This window comes from Orbicella faveolata, unplaced genomic scaffold (genome assembly GCF_042242905.1).
Source record: "Orbicella faveolata isolate gen_17 unplaced genomic scaffold, um_ofav_v1 contig_24, whole genome shotgun sequence".
Taxonomy (NCBI): Eukaryota; Metazoa; Cnidaria; class Anthozoa; order Scleractinia; family Merulinidae; genus Orbicella; species Orbicella faveolata.
Genome location: NW_028301552.1, coordinates 5,346,315 through 5,373,718, shown reverse-complemented (window position 1 = coordinate 5,373,718; position 27,404 = coordinate 5,346,315). Strand labels below are relative to the sequence as shown.

At 39.3% G+C, this 27,404-nt stretch overlaps 1 protein-coding gene and 1 non-coding gene across 2 annotated transcripts; both read left to right on the top strand.

Annotated features, from left to right (window-relative positions):
• The first annotated feature begins 7,846 nt into the window (after nucleotides 1-7,846).
• Nucleotides 7,847-7,918, top strand: Trnad-guc (transfer RNA aspartic acid (anticodon GUC)). Its single transcript has one exon. It is a non-coding gene; the product is annotated as a tRNA-Asp (tRNA).
• A 909-nt stretch (nucleotides 7,919-8,827) lies between these two features.
• Nucleotides 8,828-26,307, top strand: LOC110044698 (uncharacterized). Its single transcript, XM_089290951.1, has 24 exons — nucleotides 8,828-9,062; nucleotides 9,786-9,952; nucleotides 11,277-11,431; nucleotides 12,027-12,157; nucleotides 12,782-12,917; nucleotides 13,418-13,548; nucleotides 14,288-14,539; nucleotides 15,485-15,577; nucleotides 16,064-16,167; nucleotides 16,466-16,567; nucleotides 17,012-17,083; nucleotides 17,748-17,878; nucleotides 18,760-18,846; nucleotides 19,257-19,322; nucleotides 19,767-19,859; nucleotides 20,186-20,252; nucleotides 20,371-20,535; nucleotides 21,384-21,430; nucleotides 21,575-21,616; nucleotides 21,785-21,971; nucleotides 22,948-23,208; nucleotides 24,354-24,478; nucleotides 25,106-25,198; nucleotides 25,825-26,307. Exons 1-24 carry the CDS (start codon nucleotides 8,954-8,956, stop codon nucleotides 25,949-25,951), a joined length of 2,943 nt encoding a protein of 980 aa, XP_089147077.1. The 5' UTR covers nucleotides 8,828-8,953; the 3' UTR covers nucleotides 25,952-26,307.
• The last annotated feature ends 1,097 nt before the right edge of the window (nucleotides 26,308-27,404 follow it).

Genomic DNA, 27,404 nt, shown 5'->3' with positions numbered 1-27,404 from the left:
TATTTCCGGAAACCTTCTGTAGAGGGCAAAACGAAAATCGACTGACATCACTTCTTTGAGTCACAGCGCGCAACTAAAATGCAAATGTAGACAATGTACTGCTGTTTAGCTGTGTTATGGCAGAGAGTGGGGGAAAAAATGCAAAACATTGGCGTAACTAGTCTTAGCTAGGTGTGGGGCTCGTGGTGACGAAAAAAGAGATTTGAAATTTTTGCCTGCCAAGAATTTCTGCATCCGAAGATGTCGCCTAACTCTGAAACTTGAATGTAAAGGATTGATTGCCTTCTACTGGCTCGTTCAAAAGTATTCGACATTAGAGTTAATTAACAACCTAGTAAATGGTTGGTGTCATTTTGGGTGGACTGTTGGAAAAAGGAGCGCTTGGAGGAAAGAGCGCATGCAGGGGTCCTCGAAATCTCCTCCCCAGAGCCCCCGCGTTCTCGGTGAACAGTGACCGAACAACCCATACTTTGGGAACCAGAAAATCCTGGTTTCGCGAATTAAATGTGCCCATTGGTTCAAATTCAGAAACGGTTTCTGAACATGCGTAGAGAAAGTATCCGCTGAAATTGATGCTGGCTGATTTCTCCCAAAGGTCTTCGTTTCATGGTGGTTAGAAAGGTTCGCATCCCTCGGAAAAGAAATTGGAGTCTCCAAGACTACCAGACCTTGCAGCCGAACTTCCCTGACAAACACATATACAATACTTGTCCACTGTAACAAGTGATGATATGAGACTTTATTAAGTGATGGGTCGATATCTCCAGGATACTAATCATTGCTATTGCTTTTACAGGATCATTCGCAGAGGCCTTTACACTTATTATTTAGGGTCCTTTACGAAATGGTCCTGAAAAAACAGACGTCATTGTAAAAACTGATCGTATGAGACTTAATCAGGTGACGGGTAGATATCTCTAGGATACTTAACATAGTCATTTTTTAATGGGAAAAGTTACAAAAAACCTTGCACTTGTTGGGTTTGGGTGGTTCCTTTATTGTACCAGATGGCCATGGACTAAGTAAGTGTTTTATCAGTCGTTGTATTCATGCATCTTTCATCGACACAAGCAAACTTGTTAGAGAAAACACAGAGGAGGTAAATAACTTACTCCCTCCATTGCTTAGTTATCAGTAAGACAGATTGATACATCCAGTCAGTCAGTCAGCAGCTCGTCGATCCGTCCGTTCGTCCGTCCGTCGGTCCGTCCGTCAGTCAGTCAGTTAGTCAGTCAGACAGTCAGTCAGTCGGTCAGTGAGTCAGTTAGTCGGTTGTTCATTCATTCATTCATTCATTCATTCATTCATTCATTCATTCATTCATTCATTCATTCATTCATTTGGTCGTCCGGTCGGCCGGTAAGTCAGCCAGCAATGCCAGCCAGTGAATGACATTATAATACTTTAGATCAGTATACTAAATCTGCCCATATATACTAAAGCAAGAGTGTCCGTGTATCCAACCCTTTTTTTTGTAAGCAAACACATCTTGATAACAGAATTTCTGATTATTTTACTCAATATCATTCCTAGTATCTAAAGGCAAGAAACCTCTTGCTCACTATGGCTGCGCCAACACGAACGGAACAATTTGTAAGTCTTACGTACACTGACATAAAAATTATTTAGTCAATTGAGCCATCACTCGTTAGTAACGTAATCGACGCGCCTTTTAGAGAGCTTCTCATGTGAGTGTCAAACAGCGATTGGTTTTGCATCAACTACGCTACACGATTGGCTTAAAAAATTCGCACCACTTTTTCATCCAATCAGAAGTAAAAAAACAAAAACAATCGTGACTCACTCGCACGCGTTTTCCCGCGCTTTATGTCAGCTAGATGTAATTTCTTCGAGTTTTAATTGGTTCACTGTATTGTCTGTGTCCTTTGTGATTGGCTAGAGTGTTTACTTTGGTTCTAAGTCATGCAATTGAAAATCAGTCCCTTAGACATGTAGTAACATGTTTTTCTTCGGTTTCTAGACTGTAAAGGAAATTCAACTCCTGCAAGAACCACAATGCTTGAATCCGTCGAGGGCAACACTGATGCCGAGCGAGCCTTGGCGAAAAGAAGCAGCAACACATCAACTAATGGGACAAACAATGACGTCATCACTAGAAATGACGTGTGCTCCCCTGACGAAACAGACGACCATCCGTACAAGGATGTCATTTTCCGTATAGGTAAGGTATGACAGAAAAAAGAAAAAAGAAAGAAAAAGAAAAAACAGGTAGCTGATGGGATGAAAGAGTTTAGATTCAGTGGACTTCGTACATTTTCTTGCTTGAATACTCTCTTACTTGAACCTCTCTAATACGAACGCCTAGGGGACAGAGCTATTATTGTTTAAATAGTGTCTCAGAAATGACATGACATGGGAGGTACTCCCAGAAAAGTTGGGTAGGGGTGTGCGGCCCACTTCCCAAAACCCTTACCCTATTTATGACCAAAATCTGCGATTTTTGCTACCCTATTTATGACCCGGCCAAAAATTCGATACCCTATTTATGACCTTTGTAACTGGCGCAGTTGCCCTAAACAAGTTATGAAGAGCTTTTGTTGACGGTCGTATCGATAATGATGAAAAGTAGCTTCTTCTAAGAAACATACCCAATTCAAGACTAGAGTGCTAAACCCATACCCTATTTAAGACCAAATTGGCCAAAATCGATACCCTATTTATGACCAAAACGGCTGAAAAACCCTACCCTTTGGGGCCGCATATAGCCCATATAAGGGAGTAACCCCACCCCCCCCCCCCCCCTCCCGGGAGGAGCATGCACTCACCAACAGATTTTATAGTAATGTTGTTCGTAAGGCAAGTGTCTTTGCCTTAAAGCGGATCATTGACAGTTCTGGCATTTCACTTAATCGTCTGTGGTTTGGGGTTCCGTAACTTAATTTGGTGAAGCAAGTTAGTGACTTTATTCAGCACCAGCAAGAGTTCTTCGTGACCATAAAACTGTGCTCGGGTTGACCACCTAATGCATAAAATTAGCCAAGTGGGAAGTCCAAACGGTGACCGCGTATAATAGAGGTGACCGCTTAATGGAGGTCAAATGTACAGTAAATAAGTGAAGCGAATTTCGGGAATTTGAATTGTGACCTCTTAAAAGAGGGTGACCGCTTAACAGAGGGCCGTTTAATAGAGGTTTGGCTCTATGTGGGTTGAGTTTGGTGATGTTTCTCGTCCTTGTTGCGAGAGTTCTGCACTGAGCTCTGGGGTTTTCCTCCCCCCACACAACCTGAGAGTTCTAAATTTTAAGTCGACCTGGAAGAGCGGGCCAATAACTTCATCGTGGAAATGCTACCCAGAGAAACCGTGTATTTCTCGCGCTTTGAGTCGACGCTTTCCGCCTAGCACACGCATAAAACAGACGCATTGCACGTCTCGGACGTAAAATACGATCACATAAAAATAAAACCCATGAAACAGACGAATTGAACTGAGATTTGTAGCCATGCAGCTAAACAGTGTAACACAATCGCCAAGAGAACGCCAAACAAACGGTGAATGAACAGAACACTGGCTATGAACCTGTGTTGTAAATCTGGCTATCTTATCCGCCTTCTGCAGACAACAACGCAAAATGACCAAAATTAGGCGGATTTTGCAGAATGAGACCCTGCAATGTGATTTGGTTTGTTGTTTCTCTCTTAAAAGCTTATTTCGTCAACCCAACAAGGTATATACGACTCGTATTTACCTAGACGCATTTAATATCGAACGTATTATAGATCATCCATGAAAATACGGCAATTCCCTTAAGTTCATTTTCAATCATAACAAATACGTCCTTCCGTTTGTCATTTCGTCATAGGTACATAGACATTTTCATAAATGCGTACGTTGATACACATCACTTTGTGTTCATTGTACATCCTGGTGATGACACGATGCAGGACGAAAAGCTCACAGTTGGGCAAAAAGATTTACAAGTTGTTGAAGGATAGGTAAGTAATGAGACTTTCTCAGCTCTCGATATGTTTTAGTTATTCATTTAAAGGGTATCGGCCTACAGGACATTTGTTATAGTTATATACCAAAGCGCACCTCGGAAGTTTTTGGTGCGCTTAGGTGGCATATCGATCAGGTGAGTAGTTTGATAGAGCCGGCATGGTTCATATTTTAGTGAAATGCACTCAATCCGAAGTAACCATAGCGAGTCTAAACGAACCTGATATGCGGCGGAGGCGTATCAAATACTATGCAGAAGCCTTCAAATTATGTCGAGGGAACAATCTCTTAAAATTACAATTCGCTGGAAACATTTTATGTAATATATCAAACACGAGAGAGTGTTTCATCGGGATATCCAAACACCGAGAAGAGAGTTGAAAATACAACGCGCAGCGGAGTATTTTTGACGAGATTCGAGGTGTCTTGATAGCCGATGAAACACTGTCGCGAGTGTTTGATATATCTTCTCAGTCAAAACAAAAACTAAGGAGTAATCGAGGAAGTAAAATCGTCAAAATCTATGCTAATTAAGACCGGGTATCCAAACTTCCTTCACCGTTGTGATTTCTTTGTTTAAACTTGATAAATTATTAATGAGTTTGAGAGGTGCGAGAGAAAGCACTCAGTCGTAACTTATCACTGGCTCAGGATTTGACTAACAATTCAGCAACAAAAAATCTAAGAAAATTCTTTGTTTTCAACTTTTCAGATCGACTTGCAAACTGCATTATCTACAAACCTCAGTTTAAACTGAGAGCTGCTTTTAATCTCCGGCACCCATTTATCAAGTAAATAAAATGACTAGTTATATTTGTTGAAATTCAACAAATATCTTTATGTTTCATGACTAAACTTCAAGTTCTTTCTCAGGGAATTGAGCAATTTTGTTGAACAGCAATTTTGCAAGCACACTTTTGCACCACACAAATTCCCGCATTTTTTCTCCCGAGTAAAAGTTACTTGTTTTCTACTTTTTCTAGGAGAGAAATGAGGTAAAAAAATTGTCATGACCAAATCGCAGCGCAATCTGGAAGAAAAATACGGTAAGACTTTAAAAAGAGCTGCAGAGAACATTATTATCTATACATTTTGTGGGTAATTCCTGTCGAGGCTTGCAGTTAAATTTACAACTGGAGAAGAAAAACGCGATTGTTACCAAAACATATGATCAGTAAGATCTCGCGGCAGCGCTAGCTGATATCGTAAGGGCGCTCGCGCAAAGATCATATATTATTCATTCATTAATTATTTATTTATTTCAGGTTTGTTCTGCTGATGTTCCTAGCGATGTTTTACTATCCATTCCCTGGTTTTGTTTATATCAGTACGAAATATTTATTTACATAATTATCAAGTTAATCAGCAAGAGACGCCTGTTTTTTAACAAACGTGAACAAAATTGTATCAGAAGTTTAGGGTTGAGCTGCAAAGATGACACCACGAAGTGTTCTTTTGAGATCTTTTTCGGTCCACAATTGTTCACGGTAGTACATTTCATCAACCAATGCCCAATATTGGCTGATTAAGGTTGCCATTGGCTACACGTGCTCGTTCTTCAATCGGTCAGTGTTCAGATGATCCGTGTTGTGTTTGAGTGATAAACGCATATACCGTAAAAGCTCTGATATTCTGAACATCGATCTGCTCTAATACATCTCACTCTCTCGTTCACTCTACTGCTATTCTCTACTCCCTTGTCAACACTTTTTCGTATTCTTCTTCTCTCTATTTTTCCCTAGAAGGCCCCAGTTGAACCCCTCCCCCCAGATTAATCCCCATTAAGTTTCCTCTCTTCTTTTTATTTTAATTCTTCTTCTTTTAATTTGCTTTTTAATTCTCTATTAAGTCTTTCTTTCTCTCTCTGTTAACACTTTTTAAGCAAACCTATGCTGCTAACTTTTTTTTTTACAACCTAATCACTGAGAAGTTATCAACTTTAAAAAGTCTCCTAGGGCTAAACAGAGCTTTTGTGGTGTTCTAGTTCTTTTCGTTCCGAAGACATTTTGTTGTAAGTTTCTTCGAAAAAAATGTTTTACAATTTTTTCCAACAGTAACTGTGACTGAATCGCGACGTCAAACGTTGCCAAAGGAAGAACTGGTAGGGTACTAGCAACCTTAATTATACAGCTTTTTACGTGGACAAAAAAGTGGTAAGAAATGTGTCTCACATGTCATCTTAAAGGTTTATAATCGATGTACATGTACTCAGCTGTAAGCTTTCTTCTACCAAAAATAATTGCCTTAATGAATTTTAAAAGCACCGTATCTTATATAATAGAAACAAACTGGAGGAAAATTTATGATGGGTAGATTAAAGAGTTTCAGATTCCTTTCTTGTGTACGTTTAGTGTTGTTTTTATTTAATCAAGGCAATGAAATTAATCATTCCCTCCGAGAGTTATCTCATGGTTATATTCTCGACAATCTCAACAAGATCTCGGCTTGCCACTCACGGCGAGATGTAGGCAATTTCAGATAGATCTCGCCGAGATTCTGACAAATCTCGGCGAAATGCTAACATCGTGGAGAGATCTCAGCAGTCTCGGCGAGACTTCAACGAGATTCCTCCCATTCTTGCTTCTCACTGTATTTGTAAATATCGGCCTTTCGCCCTTGGTCCTTTGCCCTGCCCTAGGGAGGTGATAAGCGCCAGTCACCCATGCACTTATCAACCTTTCCCAACCTTAATAACCATTTCCAATAGGCTTTAACTTAAAATATTTGGATAACAGAAGAGCCGACGCTACTAAATTTTACCCAACTACATGCATTGGTGCCACAGATATCATCACTCGTGTTTTCGGGCGTGTGTAGTGATGGCGATAGGCGGTTTCTTTTGATTTCGGCCAAAAATTTTCGCGAGGCAGAATTATAGTCCTTGATTTTCTCCTATCTCTGAAATTCAATCCCAATTAACTGCAAGGCGCTACGTCAACTTACAAAAGTGACCTGAGGGAAGCTAGGAAGGCAGGGTGATAGACTTTCTTTAGTAAGAATAAACTGCCTGTGTTGTACATTAATAACGAAGTCCTATTTGTTTTTCTCTTCCTCATCAAGACAAGAACATTTGCAATGGCTATTTTGGACTTCTTAGAATCAACAGCTACCAGTAGGCAGTAGGCAGTCTTTAGCTTCTTTGAAAGCATCAGAAACAGACCAAATCAGAGCTAAGATAAAACTTATAAGCGTGGGGTCTTGGAAAAATCTTTTTTGACTCTAGTTACAGTTATTATGTTAATAATTTTACGATGGTGTAATGTTGCATAATGTTCTTGTGGTAGGTGCTGTGCTAAGTTTTTTTTTTCTTTTTCAGACAAGCAACCTCTAGAGCATGACAAGTTAATTTAGACTGGGTTATCGGAGTTTCAAGGAAAATGCTCACAACGTTTTCCTTCAGTGATTGTGAGATGGTTTCATTCTTTTTTTTTTTTTCCGCGATCCGGAAAAAGCAAAGTTCCCGGTATCGCGCATCACACTAGGCAAAAAAATCGCTCTGAGTCAAAGGAAAAACTCTACTACCCTACCTGTTTCAGTAACAACATCCATTACGACAAAGTTGATTAGTATAATCCTGGTGAAGCAAGGCTCGGAACTTGAACTTAAAAAAGTAACCTTAACTTTCACAAAATTCAGCTTTATGGGTTATACTAAAAATGTAAACCCATGAAAAGAGAAAGACCGGCGCAACACGAATTGAATAATAGAACAACAAAACTTATAATACTAGCAGGTCTTATTTATATCACCAAACATTCTTCGGTTACGTGTAAATATGTTCCTAGAGATTTAATTTAAAATAACTGAATTGAGAAAGGCCATGTAAATGTCGGTAAACTCCTGGAGCAGTTTTGATATGGTTTTACAAAATTACAAAGTTAGTGTCACATCCTCGGTAGTATAGTGGTGAGTATCCCCGCCTGTCACGCGGGAGACCGGGGTTCGATTCCCCGCCGGGGAGGAGGATATATTTTTTTCTCTTTTCTTGTTTTTTTGTTTGTTTTGTTTTGTTTTGTTTTGTTTTTTTATCGGTAGACAATAGACCCTTTTCATAAATGGCTGCCAATTTAAAACTCTTTTGTATGTATTTAAATTAGCCTCACTAAACCCGTTTGGAAGTAAAAATTCTTTTGAATTGTCAACTCAAGAACGAGGTTAGTCAGGCTAATTTTAATACTTACAAAAGAATTTATAATTGGCAGCCATTTATGAAAAGGGTCTATATGATGTAAAAATTATTATTCGCCCAGCTTGTATATAAACCTGTTTATGCAAAAAACACCTTTCTAGTTGAATTTTGGGATGTGACGTCTTTTGGAATGTATTGTATGAGTAAATCTACGCGACATAAATCAACATCAATGTAACAAATTAACGCCAGTTTTTTATGCGTCTCTCCTGTTACTCATGACAACGTCATAACATTGTCAAAGTAGCTGCTGTGATCCACGAGGCTTTGACGGGCCGAGCCGCAGGCGAGGTTCACCAGCGGACCATACCCCCTGCTTCGTTGATATTTTTTGCTCTCACTTCAATTTGCACGCGGCCAGAATGCGGAAAAAGTTTTTGGTGTGGAACACTTACTATGCAGGCTAATACCATACAGGAAAGTTTTCATTGTCACGAATCACGCCCACTCTTCTTTCTGACCGTACCCCTTTAACTCAGAATTGGTCTTTCTGAGCCATTACAATAAGCTTATTCGGCCTTCTTTTTGGAAACAGGTCATCCACGGACAATGAAAAGTCAAGAAAGGCAAAATAACGAAATTTCGTGACAAATTTTTCGTGACAGCAACATTAGCAGACTTAGCACATTTTAAACCTGGGAATTTTTGGTCAATTTATATGAAGGAGTCGATGATCGCCGCCGGCCGGTTTGTGCAGTGCAGGCGCGTACAGCTCGAACGTGGCAAAAACTCGATAATATATTTTGTGTTACGTCCTTATTTATGTGAAGGTTACATGCGATAAAGAACTCTTCAACAACCAGGAAGATGATGGACGATGAGGAAGCTTTGAAAGAGAGTGTCTCCAACCTCAGATCGGCCATACTTCTTGGTCGAACAGACATCATTCGAAGCATTCTCTCGACAGCTGCGGAATGTAAGCTGAGGAAATTGCTCTTTTTTATTCCATCCACGGCCTAGTAATTTTGAAATCAAGTGTTTTGTATTTTGCTGCAGCCAACATTCGACTGAAAATTCTTAAAACGGAGTATATTCTTTCAAGACTCTCAGGGTTTACTCTTTTGTACGTAATATGTACTAGATGTTGGCAGCTGTCAGCCACACACAAAAGAAAGCTTCGGAGTCTGTATATGTAAACTTAACTTAAATTGTTCTGATTTTTTTTTGCGTGAATTATGAAGTTAAACGTAGAGAGCAAACTGAAAAGTGTGACAATATTTGTTTTTCTTAGTATCCCTGATTATGAACTTTACCCGAGTTTTCTTTACACGATAGTTGTTGTGTAATTCAAGCTTTTTTGAAAGCGTTTCATGTGTGTCCAGAACTGGGGTCTGAATATTTACAGAGTATGAAAAGGTTAATGTACAATCAATAATTAAAAATTATTTTCCTGGTTCAAAGTGGCAAATCTGAAGACACTCAAAAGAATTGGTAGGGGGGTGCAGTGGGGCAACGTTTGCTACAAATATGGAGGGGAGAGGCTGAAAGTTTTTTTAAACCCTTCAGGTCTACATTATGTTTTCAACAAAAAGGAGGTTTGGGCTCCTTTAGATCCAACTCAGATTCATATGCATGTTTAGGTATGATGTGCACATGTTTTATTTTACAATGCTTGAATGTTTTGTATTTTTTTTAATAGACAGGGAAGAAGATGGCCTATTTGGTGATGATGAGGAAGAAGAGGCTCAGCTAGGTGTTCCGAAGCAGTTTTATTATGATGAGTATGACGATCCTTATGATATTCTGAAAATGATGATGAACTATGTCGATAATGATGCGGGCACATGTCTTCATCTTGCAACCAAGGTAAGTCTCATTTTCTCAACTCAGGTACTGTAGAAATAATTTGTTTAAGTCATGGTACATGTACATATGAAGTTCATTTTTACTGATTTGCTAAGTACATTATTGGACATGTATTTTGTGGTTTAAGTTTTTCTTTGGTTCCAAATTTTTCAACCAGTTGGCTTATAAAATTATTTTGGTTTTTACAGCTTGATATTTATCATCATAATCTGAAAAAATTATTTCAAACCAGGATTAACTTTGAATCACAGAATGTAATCTGTACACTTTCACAAAAATCTGCTTGACTGTGGAAATTGACAAGTCCAGGCAAAGATTACCTTGAAAAGTCAAAGTCAGACAAAAGGTGCATTTCTTTGGGAAAATCCAAGACCAAAAGCAGATTTTATATTTCTTAACTAAACAGATTAATTCAAAATCACTCTGATCATATTGCATCAAAGGAACTAAAGAATCCAAGGATTCTTTGGTTCCTTTGATGCCCCATGATCTGAGTGATCTTGGATTAATTTGTTTAGTAAAGAAATGCAAAAGTGATCCATTTTTGTATTCAAGAATCCAATCTTGGATTTTCCCTTATGCCTGATTCACACTAGCAACACAATGACTTGATGATATAACAACATACATACTTACACTTTATCAACCAGTTGAAATTTTGTTAGCCTAGAGGAAACACCTCCTGCTGTTACTAATTATGTCGGTAATGTGAACATCGATATAAAGACATAAGGAAATTAATATCACTGTTTGTTTTTTCTGTATGTCATTATGTTCATGCTGTTATATTGCAATTATGCCATTATATCATTATGTCAGGATGTTCACACCGCTTTTAACACATAATGACATAACAGCCCTCTTATGTTTATTTCCCTATTTCACTAAGTGTGAACTAGGCTTAAGAAACATGCCCATAGTGGACCCCATGTTATGACCAACTCAATAATATTTAAGCCACCTTTGTTGGCCTGAAAAAATGCTTGTCACTCATTTTCTTTATTAAAGAACCCTTTAAATACAATATTATAATTGCCACTTATACAATTATGTTATGGCCCAAAAGAGGTCTTATTAACAGGGTTTCCATTGTGTATTGTTTTGTGTCAAATGTTATAAAAAAAAAACACAGAGAGTTCTAGTTGAGGAATGAATGCAAGAACACTAAGGGGGACAAATATCAGTTCTAAATAATAGAATAAACTCACACCATGTCAAAGGAGTAGATTACATGAATTCTCAAACACTCTAATCTTATTAAAATCAAACTTTGTCAATAAATGCTTATCACTAACTAAAGCTAATTCATCTTTGCTTGCTGTAGCTTGGTTATACAGATGCAGTACGTGCTCTGTTAGCAGCCGGATCTGATCCAACCATTCCTAATAGTGAAGGAGCCACAGCGTTTGATTACTGTACAGAGAAGGCAATCCTAGGAGTTTATAATGAGGAACTACTGCAAGCTGCTGCTAACTCAAAGTAAGTGACAATGTTGCTTTTAGAAATAACAGTTATAGTTTATTATTATTAACAATGACTATCAATATTATAAGTAGAGATGATGGAAGAAACCAGCTGCGGTTAGCTCCGACCAGTTGCAATCGAATGACAGAAGTGATGCAGAGCTAGCTCATGGATCATGCTAGTCCAGCATTGGTTATCACCTGCCCTCCCTCAATTCTTCGCCAGCATTTTTGTGAGGTGTTGACAAAACATGTCCTTTTGCATAGTAGCACTTCAAAATTCAATTGTTTTTGCCAACAATGTAAGGCAAGGGAAATAGCTGGAGTGTTTTGAACTGAAGAATTGAAGGAATTGAACCTTCAAGCCAATTTTTGACACTCATGTTAAACAGTCATGGTCTTGAAAGTGCAATTTTGTTTAGTAAGTTAACATGTTACAGGTGATATTTAATAAGATAATTTCTGCAGTATACTATGATGATACTATTTTTGCCATTGAATAAATGTCAATGATGCAGCCTGGAATTACTACATACGCTGTATGTTGTAAGTTCCATTTCACTCGCAAGTTACATGAAATCAACGTACATGTTATTTTGCATAATCTTCAGTGTACCCAGGGTGCGTAAGTTGTTGAAGGCAGGAGTCAGTGTGAATGCTGGTGATGGCGCAGCGAGTGATAACAAAGCACTTCATTGGGCTGCTAGCTATGGGAATGCTGACATTGTTAAGCTTCTTTGTGGTAAGAATTAAAGTGGAGTTTTATAGTGTTCTTTCAGAATTGTCAACTCTTTGATTCTCCTATCAATTGTCTTTGAAAAACTGATACAGTTCTACCCCCCCCCCCCCCCCTCCCCCATCCCAGCCCAATCTCCCTGGAAATTCCAGTTTTTGTTTGATACTTGCCTTTAAAGATTTTGTCTTTTCAGGCTCTCCCCTTTGGAATTTCCAAAACCCTCCCTGGGGTGGGTATGGATATAATTATTCTGGAACCACGCATTATTACTGTCACAGTGACTGTGTTCCGAATTGGACTGAAGAGGATCATAGTCATTTTGTATTGAAGATTGATAAAACTCCAAGGCTTATGTTATGCACCATTCAATCACTATCCTGGTTAAAATCTTACATACATGTACAGTGTAAGATCCTAGCTGTAAGATCACACAGGATCTGACCCAAGATCTTACAGTAACTTCAGATCCTATTGGACTCTATGTAAAATTTCCACCAACCCATCGGTGGTCTAATTAACATTAATTTAATCTAATACTCCATGAAGCAACAATAGGATGAGACAGGAATTAAATTGCTGTACCAACCTACCATTATTGCTTTTTTGGACTTATTTAATTTTTTAATTCAGAAAATGAAGCTACAGTCAACATTACCAACAAAGCTGGAATAACCCCTCTTCATGATGCCGTCAACAGAGGAGACATCGATATTGCTAAAATACTACTTGAATATGGAGCTACATCAGATATTAAAGCTAAAGAGGGGTAAGGTTTCATATAGATTTTGTGAAAACATGGAGAAATTGTTTTGTCAAGGATCACAGCTTCAGTTGTTGAAGCTTTGCGTATTTGATTCAAGTTATCAGTACAATTTTACTGATGACCAGCAAGAGCTCCTTCTTTGCATGATGGCCACAATATTACCAACAGCAAAGTCTTGTTCATCTTAAAGCCTTGTCTGATTATTTTCTTGGCTGGTAATCAGGCCTGGTTGGTAACGAAATCTGATCACAGGTTTTAAACATTAGAAACAATCATGTCAGCCACTTTTTTGGTGTACATGTCAGCTTAAAGGAGGTATAACATACACCAAATAATATTTTCAGAATTAAATTTTGGGACCTTGGCTTCTTTACACTTAAAAAATAGATGCTTACTTTAATACAGATTTGACAGACAGAGTGCATGTAACTGTTTAATTTATTGTTCATTTTTTCAATCAGTCAGGCAGTGGTTTATTCATTAATTAATTTATTTTCATTTAGAGCTTGCAAAGGGAAGACAGCAATGGACTTAGTCTGCACTGAGGAAATGAAACAATTACTCACTTCACCCATCATCAAAGAAACCAAGCCTGTTACCAATGGAACAACCAATCAACAAGCTATGGATTCAGGTATCCATTCAGATGCATTATATCAAAGATTTAGTCTCCCATAGCCATTTAGAAACTGTGCATTCAACGCTGTTATGGCTCTCCTTCCATTATCCTTCTCTGCTAGGGGCAATCCAAAAGTTGGCTGTAACAAATTTGAAATGAAACAAATCCTTCACTGTGATTGGCTATCTGAGCAGGCAATATGAGGCTATCTTGCCTGTCCAAGATAGCATGCTGCTTTCTGCAAGGAAATTGTATTATTAAAACTACTTTTATTAAATCATTTATTAAATACATGCAACTCCTTTACTGATAAAACTTGTCCAGTCAAGATGAGTGGATATTGGGCTCATTCTTTTTTGGAGTTTTTATGTTGAGGTCCATAAACACACAATAAGAAAAGAACTTGTCCATTGTCCAGCTATCTTCACCTCATGCTCCATCAAGCATCTTCCGATCCACCAACTACCAACATCTCCCATAGGCAGGCACTATCTCAAGTTATGCTGTCCAACCAGGGACTTTGCTCTTGTAATCTCAATGGTTTTCACCATGTTCTTCTACTGTTAATAGGCATTCAATCATAGATGACTGGATGGCTATAACTCCTAGTAACAAACACCTCCCATGAATAGGCAGACACCTCTGTAACCACACACACTGCATTTATGCCAATACTGTAAGGGTGTTTTTAAAAACTATTACCAGTTTAAATGATGTTTCTCTTTTTAAAATTTTGAATCCTTCCCGGCCACAGAGTCACTTCCAACTGAGATGAGTATTCTAGCACTAACTCCAGCAAGCACAGCCTCTTCTCTACTGTCCACACCATCTTCCAAGTCCCATCTACAGATGCTGACAGGAATGACCCCACCTGCCAACAGTGAGCCTCTGGACCCAACATTTCTTCATGTATGGCCACACCCTCAGAGGATCACTCAGATTAAGGGTACCAGGTTTTTCCCGACATCTGTCCTTCCTGTTGTGTTATTCAGGGACTTGCAATCAGGTAAGGGAGCCAGTCATGATGGGAAAAAATGGAAAGAACTTTGGTTGGCAAGTGACTTAAAACTGTTTTGCTGAAAACAAGTGTTGAACTGTTATTGAATGCAGTAAAAACCTGCATATAAGAACCTTACATTTAAGAACTTGTTAGGCTAAAATTTCCCTGTTAAGCATCCTTCACATAAGAACCATTCTAGGCTAAAATCTCATTACACGTTCTTATCAAAATATAGAGTTTTTTCAAATACAATACAGTACATCACATGTGATATAAAAAAAGGTAAACAGAAACTAGCCAGAGCATTGGTAGTGGTATGGGACCATAATACTATACTGTGAATGATTTAATATAAAGGCCAGACCCATGGGTACAAGTTAAAAAATAAATTAAGAACATAGGTGGCCTAATTTCACAGTAAACACCATTTATATAAGAACCTATGGAGGCTAACTTGAAAAACCTAGGTTCTCATACACAGGTGTTTACTGTAGATTGAAATGAAAATACAAGTACAGTACAATGCATGTCTTTTTTGATCAAGATTTCAAGACTTTTTCTTAGATGTCGCAGTGTTATTTTTAGTTGAGATGAGATTTGACATCAGTGATGTGGGAATTTGGCACAAACATTTACAATTACAAAATTCAAAACTACCTCCACCAAACAGTAGCAGAAAGAAGTGGGTTATTTCTCATCCACACAACCAACTAATGGCCATTGAAAGTTGGCCAACAGATGACCACCAGTATCTTTTTTGGAATCTGTTCTTCACTTTTTACCCATGTTTGAATCATTTTACTTTAAAAACTTAGGTAAATATTAGAATTCAGTTTAAGTTGTTGACTGTGACACAATGCATGCATTCTTTTCACTTGTTCTAACTCTCTTTTTAACCTTCAAGGAGGGAATCGTGTGTAGTTACAAATTACCTTTCACGGTTTATCCTAGATCATTTTCAGGAAATTTGTGAGATTTGGAACACTGTGAATGAAAGTTTTGAACAAGTTGGTTACACCCTGGATCTGAAGGTTGTGGGAGAAGGTAAAACTGGAGTGTTTTAAAAGTATTTTTATCCCTTGAAAATGCTGCCTCACATTCAGATTCATGATTCATGGCCACATTGAAAATTCTGGTCATTAATTGGTTAAAGCCGGCTGTCTCCTACAGTGATGTTCTTGACATGTTCTTCTACCAAAAGGGAATGTTTATGTACGAGGCTAATTTTCCCCAGCATTACATCAAGTAAGCCCATCAGGTTGCCAATGGATACATTTAACTTTATAGAGTCAAGTGGAGAGATGCATTGTTATAATTTTAGTGGGTTTGGTGGTCGAATTGCAAGTGCACTGGAGTCTTCTCAATCAAGAGGCCTAGAGATAAACACCAGGCTACTGATCCACTTCATGCCCAAAGAGCTTTTAATTAGTCTTGCTTCCCTTATAAAAAGAAAACATGGACCTCTGGATGTCAGTTAGACCTTTATGTCTCTGGCGCTGTGCTGATTTGTGTTTTGTCCTTGTTTGATAGCATCTGTGAAGAGAGGAAGTGTTGCCAGCAGTATCGAATGTCATGTGTGTCCACACTCATTTAACAAGTCAGAGAGTTATAGAATCAACATTTCAACTATAAAGGTACTTGATCTTTTCTTGGTCTGGTGGATATTAACCCATTCATTCATTTTCAAATTAAATTCTCAAGTTATATTCTTGAACATATTATTTTGGGTGATTGCAGTTCAATCTTGTAAGTGAGTATGTGTGTAACCAACCTCTTGTTAGTCTCTGTTGTGGTCTTTACTCCAGCCGTAACAAGGAATTTAGAAGGAGAGATGCAAGACTCCAATCTTGTCTGGAGTGGTTATACTATCCCTTGATGAGGAGAATGGAGGGATCATGCATGATATTTAATCTGTTAATTATTACCAAACAGGTTGTTTTAACTGCCAGTGACCTGCCAGGCATGTGGTATGCTGTAAACACTTTGCTTCAGATCTTTCGACTTTTCCATGGCAAGGGAATACCACAGATACAGGTAACACTATCTGTTTCTTGTTAAGTTCTTATAATTTTCTTTTTGACACTCCAAAAAACTCCGGAAATTTCCCTAAGACAGCTATGACAAAGAAAATAAACCACTCAACAAATTCTCCATGGCATAAGCGCTCTTCCCCAAAATCTGGGAACTTTATTGCAACTTTAACAATATGTCACCCAATCATTCCACATGTAACTTGTAACTTCCGGTAAACATAATTTGTGGTTTGCTCTCACAAAAAAAGCCTATTTTCTAAAAAAATGGGGAAGAGAAAAATAATCTTTAACACTATCCATCACCCTAGCCATGAGTATTTTGGTTATTATTGATTGAGTGCTTGTCTGATTGACTGATTGATCAATTGACATATTGATTGATTGATCGATTGACTGATTGCTCTATTTTGTAACAGCCTTCCTTGTGTTACTTTGTTTATTTCAGATAAATGACTGGCCAGACTTAAAGTTCAGAGGAGTATTATGGGATGTGTCATCAGGTCGCATTCCGACCCTGGTAAGTGAATACGCTTTAGTAGAATGAATGGCTGACTGGGTAAACAGAAGTTATGTGTAATCTAAACAAGTTCTAAAATGAACTCAAATGTTTCTGTGTTGGAATGTAGCCACTGAAGGTAACTTGTACTGTTTTCAGCAAGATACAACTTATATGAAACAAATTCGTTGTGTTCTCCCAGGGGGGGCACTCCCATATAAAAAGGACAGGGGTGCTTGTTGGAAATTGTGAAAATAACCCCTAAGAGGTACTAAGATGCTGTTTTGAGGGCGTGACTTGAATTTCTTGTCACCCCTAAGAGCTAACAATTCTAAAACAACACATTATCTCCTGTCATTTTTTTTTTTTCGGCTCAATACCCTACAAGGTACTGCAAAGGCTCCCGCTGTGGACCTTTTGAGGCCCATCACCCTAGGAGGTATCAAAACCGCTTTTTAACTCCTAAAAGATACAATGAGCATCCCAGTCCCGTATATATGGAATTTCCCCCACCCCCCGGTGTCTTCTATGCCGGGGGAACACAAGTATCTGAGCTTTCTATCTGTATTTTTACTGTCATTATTCTGAAGTTTTTCAAGGTTTTGAACTATGTGGCATACTCTTTAAAGCACATTATGCCAGATTGAGTGTAACACATCACATTTTAACGTTTTCTCTCGCTCAGGAAACGGTGTTTGCCCTCATTGACGTTCTATCTGCCATGAAAATCAACCAGCTACAATTGTACATGCAAAACACATTCTCCTTCACTGGACACGAGACAGTTTGGCGGAATGCCACTCCCTACAGTGCAAGGTACACTGTCAATAGACTATTTTCGTATTCTCGGTATTAGACTGGAACTAACTTGCAAGCAAGGATCATGCGGGTGAATATCATTAAAAAGAGATTAATGTCATTTGCATGTGAAAAGACTTCCTGCATTAGCCTCAGTTCCAAGTCATTTCCAGTCCAGTACCGAGAATACGAATCTGGTCTGTTGACCAAGTTTATTTATTTAGTTTGTTATAAGATTAATGAATATAGTGTTTTAGTATCACCCAACTAGTGGACTAATGCAAATCCTGCATTTTGATTGGCTACGCTACTAGAGGACTATTAGTAATAGTCCTCGAGTAGCGAAATTGGCGCAATCGAGCGTGACGTTTTCTTTCGTTTTATTCCCAAATAAATATTTCTTCAACTTGCATTTGCTAACTTTATTATTGCCTTTTCTGTCCGACTAGTTGGGTGATACTAAAACAATTAGACCCTTCGCCCTTAAGGGCCACGGGTCTATAGCCCATTCGGCATCGCCTCACGGGCTATTAACCTGTAGCCCTTGCGGGCTACGGGTCTAATTGTTAAATAACCCCCGTAGTAAAGAAAAAAGCATCTAGTTGGCAATTTGTTTTGTGATGCGTCTGAGGCATCTGAAGCAACTGACGGGAAAAGCTATGTGATATTCTAATTTATCTGTTTATGTCGTGGGACTGGGCATTCCGTAATACTCCACAAATAATCCCGGGTGTGTTTTTTGTTGAGAAGCCCTTTGAGGAGCTTTTTATGTCGAGCGAAACGGAAGTTGGGCCTTGGTTTCGGGAAGGATTTAAGGTTTCTGGTCTCGTATTTGGAAGGGAGGATAACCTGTAAAGTCCTGATAACCTCATTCTCTTTTTGTATTTTCATTGTTGCAGTGATATCATCAAGATAGACAGTTATTGTAGAAGAAGATACATTGAGCTTGTGCCTCATATTGAAAGCTTGTCTGACTTCAGTCAATGGTAAGTATAGAACTGTTACCTAGTTGAACTGTAGATCGAGTAAGGAAGGGCTATACAATTTTTATAGTATGAGGAGTGCCACTAAGGACATTGCTTCAACTGATTCATTCATCTGTGTGACTTGGTATAGAACTTGTCCGCTTCGACTAACACTTCAGCGCTAGGGTGATATAGCATCGTATCGGTCTTGCGCAAGGCTTGTGTGCGAATCCCGTTGAAGCGTGGAATTTGTAGCGTTACATCTGTCATTTCTACCATGTTACACACAGGTTTATAAGTGCGTTGCATGGCCAAACAGTAGAAGTTTACTAGTAAACGGCTGTATCATTGATGGAATGTGTTTGGGATTTTTCTAAGTTTATGAATTACAAGCATCGATATTTACTGCAAGTATTTATTATCCTTCTCAGGTTGAAGTTTAAGTCGTATAAACACTTAGCTGAAGAAGAAGTTGAATTTGATCCACGTCAGGAAAGGTAAGCCTCGTCTTAAATGGACAACTTTAAAATGTGTAGCACTCGTATTTCGCTCCAATGCAAGTGTACAAGGGGCTCTCACATGAAATTGTTATATCTTGCGAGCGTTATCATTGCATTTTGTGACATGCGTGATGAATCAAGCAAACGCAATCAAGAGCAACTTCGTTCTTAAAGTCTCTCTTGTCCCCACATCCCTGAGCTGCAGGAGGGAGGTCTTCAGTTCAAGCGAAAAGTGCGAGGAGTGCCTTAGACTTTCTCAGAGTCCGCTTCCTCGCTTGTCGCTCATTTTATAGAAGTAGAAGTCGACTTGTGGCAAGTCTAGATGTGCCTTAACATTAGCTAGTAACCACCCTGTAAAAAATAAAGGTGGACGTAATTCGAGTACAGAAACCAATTTCTCCTTAAATCTCAACTAAATGTATCCATTACGTTGTTTAACAGAGTTTCATCCTGTCTCTGCCCAACAAACGAAGAAAGCATCAATCTGGTTCTAGGCCTTCATGCGCAAGCGTTTCCCTGTTTTTCATCCGCAAGGTAAATAACTTTGGACGTTTTTCTTACGAACGTCTTGAATTTTAAACCAATCACGTCGGCTGTAAGTGCTATGCAGGAATTAAAATTAGCCAGTCAGAACTGGTAGTCTATATAGTTATTGGTGAAAAGGGCGGGAAAAGTGGCCCCAGGCCAAATCATTGTTGCTCTGTTTTGCATCTGATTGGCTGGGTATATTTTATATTTTCTTTTTTTGTACTCAATCTCTCGCCATTCTTAAACATTGTTGACTAAGGCCTTAGCTCTCTTTCTTTTATAACAGTTTCTAACAAGTTATTTTGTAATTCTGCACACTTCATTTCGTTCAGGTTTGTTCACGCTGGCTTGGACATGGCGCCAGAATTTGGAAAAGGAAAATCACACGTCATAGCACAGGTAATATTCTCGCTGATTCTAATTTGTCTTTCCCGAGTTCGGTACACGAAATTTTCTTTTTCTTTTTTGTCCTGTCCAATTCGGCCAGTAATTTAAGCTTCTGGTTATTCTTTTGTAGGCGAAGGGGGCGGACGAGGTTTACATGAGCCATCTACGTTCCGTGCACCGATCATGTTCGAGACACGGACGCACGCTTCAGTTCTGGGCTAACGCTCTTCATGATGACCCTGAACAGTTGTGGAATCTCCCCCCTGGAGTCATAGCCATGGAATATGGCAATACGGTATTCCTTCTCTTTCGCTGTGATAGCCATAGTTTACGGTGTTTTCAATCTCTTTTTTGTTACTGAAAAGAGAAGCGACAGGTCGATGAGACACTGTTGGCCTATAAATTTGCTGTCAGTCATGGTTGCTAGATAACAGAACATTGTCAATAGACAAACATCAATAACCGCGCTCAGATTTTAGTTTAGTGGACTGCTGTCGTAATTTTGATTCGTTCTGTCAGTTTGAAAAACCATAGTTAATAGAGGGAAATGGTTATGAAACCTGGCACTTGAAGTTCTTTGTTGTATGTTTTTGTTTACTTTTTTGGGGGTTGACCCTGCACAAAACCTGACAAAATACAAAAGGTGGTTATGTGTACTCGTATCACTAATCAATAGAAGCATTGCGATTATGTAATTGATGCATAGTCTATGAGCATAAAACAAAAGATGTGCAGGGTCAAGGACCTTCCAACATAAATCTTAGCCTGTTTGTTAACTTTGCTTCTTTGATGTTTAACAGGCTTCTTAACCATTTCTTCCCATTAACTTTGGAAAAAAGAAATCGCAAAACGTACGAGGAACGCTTTGTGTAAAACCCTGTTTTTGGACTAATCTGGTTAGAAATTATAATAAGAGCAAGCGAACGCATAAACGAATCTCATTTTCTGTAATTTCAAGGGTTATAGAAAGGGATAAATGTTCCCGAGGTTACTGCCGGGTTAACTTTGCCTTAAAATCCCCCTTCGAAGGCGAGAACGTCCTTAAATCGCTTCTTGATTTATTGATTATTTACTTGAATGTTACAAATCATAATTCAGGCTTAAGTTTTATACTGTTTTTTTTTTTTTCGTTTATATATTTAGGCTGATCACGACTTTTTCAAATGTTGTAAGCCATTAGTCGATGCTGGGTAAGTATGATCACATGAAGCAAATGGTATTTTACCAGCTTTTTCTTTTGGTAAAAAAAGTATAATAGAAAAATACGGTTGCGTATTTTAGTTTCAGGTCGAGGAGTGGTTTATTTATTGATATATTTTTGGCTTCCATTTCAGAGTAAGCTTCTTTGTTTGTCCAGGAACTAGTTCGTGGAACAGGTGAGCCGTTAAATTTAGTTTCTCTTCGCTAAACAAACGCCAAAACTTTAGGAAACGATATTAATACCGAGACTCTCTGCAAGACAAAAAGATTGCCCTCTAGTGGGAAGATATGCAGGTGTGAATTTAGTAAGTTTCTATTGTTAAATTCTGGGTTTTTCTTGACAGTGCTTGTGGTAACACCGAAGAAAGTATTTCTGTCATGAACAATGCTGTGCAAGCGGCAGTCATGTGCGGCGCTCTCGGTGTCCTCATCTGTGATTGGTCCTTACCAGGTCACGTGAACCCTCTGACCGTCAGTATCCCAGCATTGCTCGCGGGTGCCGGATTTGCGTGGAAGGCTTCTGCAGATGTGGTGAGTTCACTTCTTCTGCGGATGTTTACACTGTGAGGCTTAAAAAAATACGTCAGGCTTGCCATGAATGTGTCGCAACGATTGCAACAACGGAAACGTTGAAAGGCGCGTTCATTTTGGGGTGATGTTGAGGATAAGAAACCGACTCCACCCCTCCTTCCCTTAAACTTATTGGTAAAAATAAACGCACGAGGTTCGTTTTGTCCGCCATATTGCTTTGTATGTTTGTCTTGTATGCCTACGACTTCGACTTCTCCTTCCGCGGCCGGTAACAGTAAGTTCCGCACGACAATGTTCTCACCAACTCATGTTGTGCCGCAACAATTTCCAAACAATCTTAGACAACTTGCCCTAAAATTTGCCTTGATTCATCAGTCATAACGGTGGCGAGGATGTAAATGGCTGCAGCGTAGGTAGGTTTGAAAAATTGAGAAGCGCGTGTAAATGGTGCGAGATTTTCCAAAAATTGTGTTGCACCATGGAAACCATTTAGGAAATTGCCATCTTTTTTTGTGAAATCCGTGAGGTATCCTTTTGTTTTTGAATTAACGCGCCAAGTAAACACCAATCAAAGGCACTGCATGGATCTTGAAGAGCAACGTTGTCTCCATGTGAAATGTTTGGCGCTATATTGTAAGATAGAATACATACGTTCCCGACAGCCAACACAGAAGGCGTTTACAAGGTTCTTTTCAATTGGCTAAAAACGAAACAATAAAGATTACAGACAATGCCCCTAGCTCTATGCGGCCTAAAACTGAGAGGTGCAGATTACCAATCAAAATAGGGGATTCAAAGTAATGCAGATCAACCCGGCGGCCAACAGGGCCTTCTTCAGAGCTCAAAATAATTAACATATCTCTTGACTGGGGAAAGTTTTTTGGACCCAGTTATTGACGAGATATGTCTGTTTACTAAGACCTATTTTAGTCCTTTTACGAGATTGTACTAAGTAACACCTTTTGTCCTCTTTTAGTCGTCTGTGAAGACATCCCTCCCCGACGTTTTAAGTCAACACGTGTTTATGGATACTTCCGGGACATTTGGTCAAGCTCTGATGGACCTGGGTACAACACACTCGATTTTACTCAGTGATGACGCCATAGAGTCACTTGTCACCGCTGACAACAGAAGAGTTCACCCGGTCGCGCATTCTCCGGGCAGCAAGCTGCTGTGGCGAATTTTAGAGACTGAAGGCTCATGCAGTATTGACAAAGTTACTTCGGATAGTTTGCAGGTACAAAGACAGGTTATCTAATTATGTTTTTGAGATCATATAGAGTGGTACTCCAGCCAGTAGACCATATTTGTATTTTCGGTATCGGACTGGAACTAGCTTGCAAGTGAGGCTAATGCGGGGAGTCTTTTCACATGCAAATGACATTAATCTCTTTTTTATGATATTCCCTCGCATGAGCCTCCATTACAAGCTAGTTCCAGTCCAATACCGAGAATACGAGTATGGTCTATTAAATGTTCCTCGCACGTAATTATGGCGCCTTGCTTCATCAACTGTTTTTTTTTTTTAAATAACTGTCTAATTTCACGCGCGCTGGTTGGCTCATTTTTATCATCAATAAAGAGTACAGACAGATAAAATTTTAATTTATGCAAGCTTTCAAGTTCAATTTTCAGCTATCTAACTGTCAACTTTTTAACCAGTGAGATGTTCTAGAGTATTTTAAGTAGCCAATCAAAAATCGAGAAAAGCTATTGACAATGTTCGCGTCATTTTGAAGAAATTTCATTCATCTTGGCTTACGGCAAGTTTACGGCGTCTTTTCCCCTCATTTATTCCCGCCATTTGACCATTTTGGGGTCTTGTTATTGTAAGAAACAAATTGACGACAGGTTTTTTATGCGTCTGTCCTCTTATTGATGATAAATTTTGTCGTAACATTGTCAACGTTTACTGCGGAACCACAGCCACTTTGATAATGTTATGACGCAATTTATCATCAATAAGAGGACAGACGCATAAAAAACTGACGTCAAGTTGTTAAGTTGATAATTTAGGACGATTTCCAGACGCTCCTACATATTGCTATGTCAAGATGAAAGAGACACAAAAATTATGGTTTAGTTTTTCAGAAAATCGTTCAACAAATGATAACCATTAGTAAATCAGTTCGGCTATTAATGATCAGGATGCAAATGAACGACATGTTTGCTCTGGAAACTTGTGCGAGAAACCGAACCCAGTTTGGACTTAATTTCTTTTAAATCTTGTCACAGGTCGCTTTCCTGGATTCTATGATAGCATAGAATCCTAAAGCGTTAATTTTCTTATAGCAGGCGTTTTTCTAGAAGCTGCAAAACTGTACATGATTCTTCTACTACGTGTGACTGTTGTAATTTTTTACTCTTTTTCTCATTCATTAGAGGGCTGTGCGACAAATACGACAGTGCCACAAGACGTTTATAGCCGCTGACCTTAAATGCAAACAGAAAACTGATATTTTAAAGGAACTTGATGTATTGGTAGAAATACTACTATTCACAACCAGGTAATGGATGTCATTTTGTGTCATGTTTGCGATGTTTTCTCCTTTTGTTTTCTTCTTCAAGCTTAACTTGCTGTCTGGAAGACTTGCCCACATATCGAACTGCATAAGCGGAGCTCTGAGCGAGAAATATGTCCGCTTCGTTCAAAACCCGAGAACGAAAAGCACAAGGAGGAGAAATAATTGCAAGCTCGAGCTTCTCGCCTGGACTACTTTCAACCACAAAGGACTAAGAAAGTGTAGTAACGACTGTTTGGGAGTCGAGACCTCAACAATGCAACATCATGTCGCGGGAAATCTGACACTTATCATGTTAACTCTACTCCAACACCTCTGAGACTCTGGTTGAGGCAGGAGGAAGCTATCAAAAACCTGCCAGACCTTTCTCTCTGTTAGTCGAACTCTGCTTGCTGGGGACTTTTTGCGTTTTATAACTTAAAGAGAATAATATTTTCCGTTGATATCTGATTAACCCCCCCCCCCCCCCCCACTCTTTACCCAGTCCACCTAACAGATACTTGAATAGAAAGTAACTTCCCCATATAAATCGAATACAGGATTGACGCTTTTCTACCCTATCACTGAGGGATGTTATGGTAATTATAACGGCGACTCTTGGTTTATCCATAGGATTTGCCGCACGCTGCTTTTAAACCGAAAACAGAGCTCGAGTGGTTCCCTTGAAGATTTACCGGCTATCAGCAAAACGGACCTTGCAAACAAGTAAGTTTTAAGGAATAATTCAGTCGTGCACTGTTGAGTTATTTTGTTGTTGTTGTTGCTACTGCTGTTGTTGTTATTTTTCCTCTTCTTTTCGTGTGATGAGGCAGCATCGAGTATCACAGCGGGAGGAGGGGAGGGAGTGGCAAAGCTATTTTGGCTCGTGGGAAGGGGGCTTGGTGGTTTGATTTTGTCACGTTTTTCAGGTGACAAGATTTCGTGACTAGCCAGCAGTGTCACGCTCTGTGTTAAAGTTGTTTGGTCGCTGTTCAGGTTGCAGATATTTTTCTCCTCGTCACAAGATCTATAGATGACAGATTGTCTGTTGTGCTGTTATTAAGCAGTAGAGCACTTTTTCCTTGTCTACATAGCATCATCTAAACACGAGGGGGGTTCGAGGGTGTGCATAACTTTCGAGAGTTCTCCCTATCCCCCAAATGTTTAGATGAGACTATGTATCGATTGTTTTTATAGAATATTTCTCAAAAGTACGCGCGAATCTAAAACGTCACAATCGAGATTCCATACTCTCATCTAAACACACCTATCGACCAATGAGAGCGCGCGTAGTATCTCAGTTATTTTATAATGTAGATTATAACAATGACAAGTTGTTTTCTCATTGTCAGGTTGTTGGCGCTTGTTGATATGTACCAAAAGGCATATGTGCTGCGCAACAAACAGGGAGGACTTTTAAGCGCGCTACAACTTCTTCAGAACTTCCTTCAACATCTGTTACCCGAGGATAAAAAATAACCACTCTGTCAAGACTTAAAATAGTCTTGTGAAGATCTTCAAGACGTAAAAATACAATGAAAGAGTTTATTTAAGAGTATTGTCGGCTTCTTGATCGATGTAAATAAATATTATCGCTCTGGTGAGGAACAGATCAACTTCGGAATCGCGTCGGTCTACGAAGTAGATGTTTTTCACGTTTAAAAAATCTGTGATTGTTTGTATACAGTCTTTTAGCGACGTACAAAGTTCCCTTCAAATTGAAAGAAACTTTACCAGCACAGTTAACTAGCGTAGAAGTCAAGACATAGCAACAAACCAATCCTGCTTGTGTAGTAAGGAAAGAGAGGAAAATAAAAAAAAAATTCTCTTTGTAATAGTAACTTTAGTGAGCAGGCACGCAGCACAACAGAACAAGAGCTGACTCGTCCCCACGCGCCGTTGCGTTTCGTCGGTGAAGAGCGAGAAACAGAGCGCGTTGCAACAGGCCCAGAACACAACGGGCACCGCGCTTCAACCAGAGGGGCTCCTGGGGATGAGGTAAGAACAAGAAGGCATCAAACGCCATGTCCCCCTACATGCTGGGGATCTTGAAGAAAATTCAGAGCGACCTTGAAGGCAAATAACCTATTTGGAAAATTATCAGCTGAATGTATATTTCAAAAGGGTTGAAAAGCCATGCCGAAATAGAAGTCAAATGAACCCTTTAAACGTTGTGTTGGTATTTCGAGAATGTTTATGCTGATCACAGGCTAAAGATTCGGAAACCGGCTTCCGGCTTTAACATTCTCTTAACGCATTTGGACAGGCTTAACGATTAGGCAGGTAAACAAAATTTAACAGTCGATCCCTTTGGTCATTATTTCCCTCCAAATTCTACCGGGTCGACAGCCATACCTTGCCACGGCCAACAGGGGTTCTTTGGAGAGCGCGACCATCAGCGCGCTTCAATGCAACCTCGATCCCAGGGTCTCTCTCCTTTGTCTCCCATCTCGTTGTCCTGAGAGAGCCTGGGATCGAGGTTGGCTTCAATGTAAACGTTTCCCCCTGGATCAAGCTGAGGTCAACAAGTAAAGAGGATCTAGATAAGGTGCTGTAACCTCAGTTATCGGTTAAATCTGCGCGATTTCTCGACTATCAGTCCAAATTTTCATCCCATTTCTCAGCTACACTGCTGTTTCGAGTGATGTCCCACCAAAGCGTACGCGACAACAACGAAAGATATTATGGGCAGCTTTAGCTGACTCTTGTTTGATCGAAGCTGTCATTGTTTCGTTGGGATAGAAGAAAAAGTCACTAAAGATAATTTGTAGTTTCTCCTTCCTTCGGTTAGATACCATGCACTTCGATCAAGCATTGGTGAACGACCGCTGCCCATGCCTTTCGGCGTTGTCGCGTACACGTTGCAGATCTCCGCTGTCTTTTAAAGAAAACCATTTCTCAGCTGACAATTAAAATTTTGACCTACATGAAT

Excerpts from the sequence above, each read along its gene's own strand:
- LOC110044698 (XM_089290951.1), top strand. The coding sequence starts at position 8,954 with ATGATGGACGATGAGGAAGCTTTGAAAGAGAGTGTCTCCAACCTCAGA. Across the intron at positions 19,323-19,766 it reads TTTGATCCACGTCAGGAAAG|AGTTTCATCCTGTCTCTGCC; the intron begins GTAAGCCTCGTC and ends GTTGTTTAACAG. Across the intron at positions 21,617-21,784 it reads GGAACTAGTTCGTGGAACAG|TGCTTGTGGTAACACCGAAG; the intron begins GTGAGCCGTTAA and ends TTTTCTTGACAG.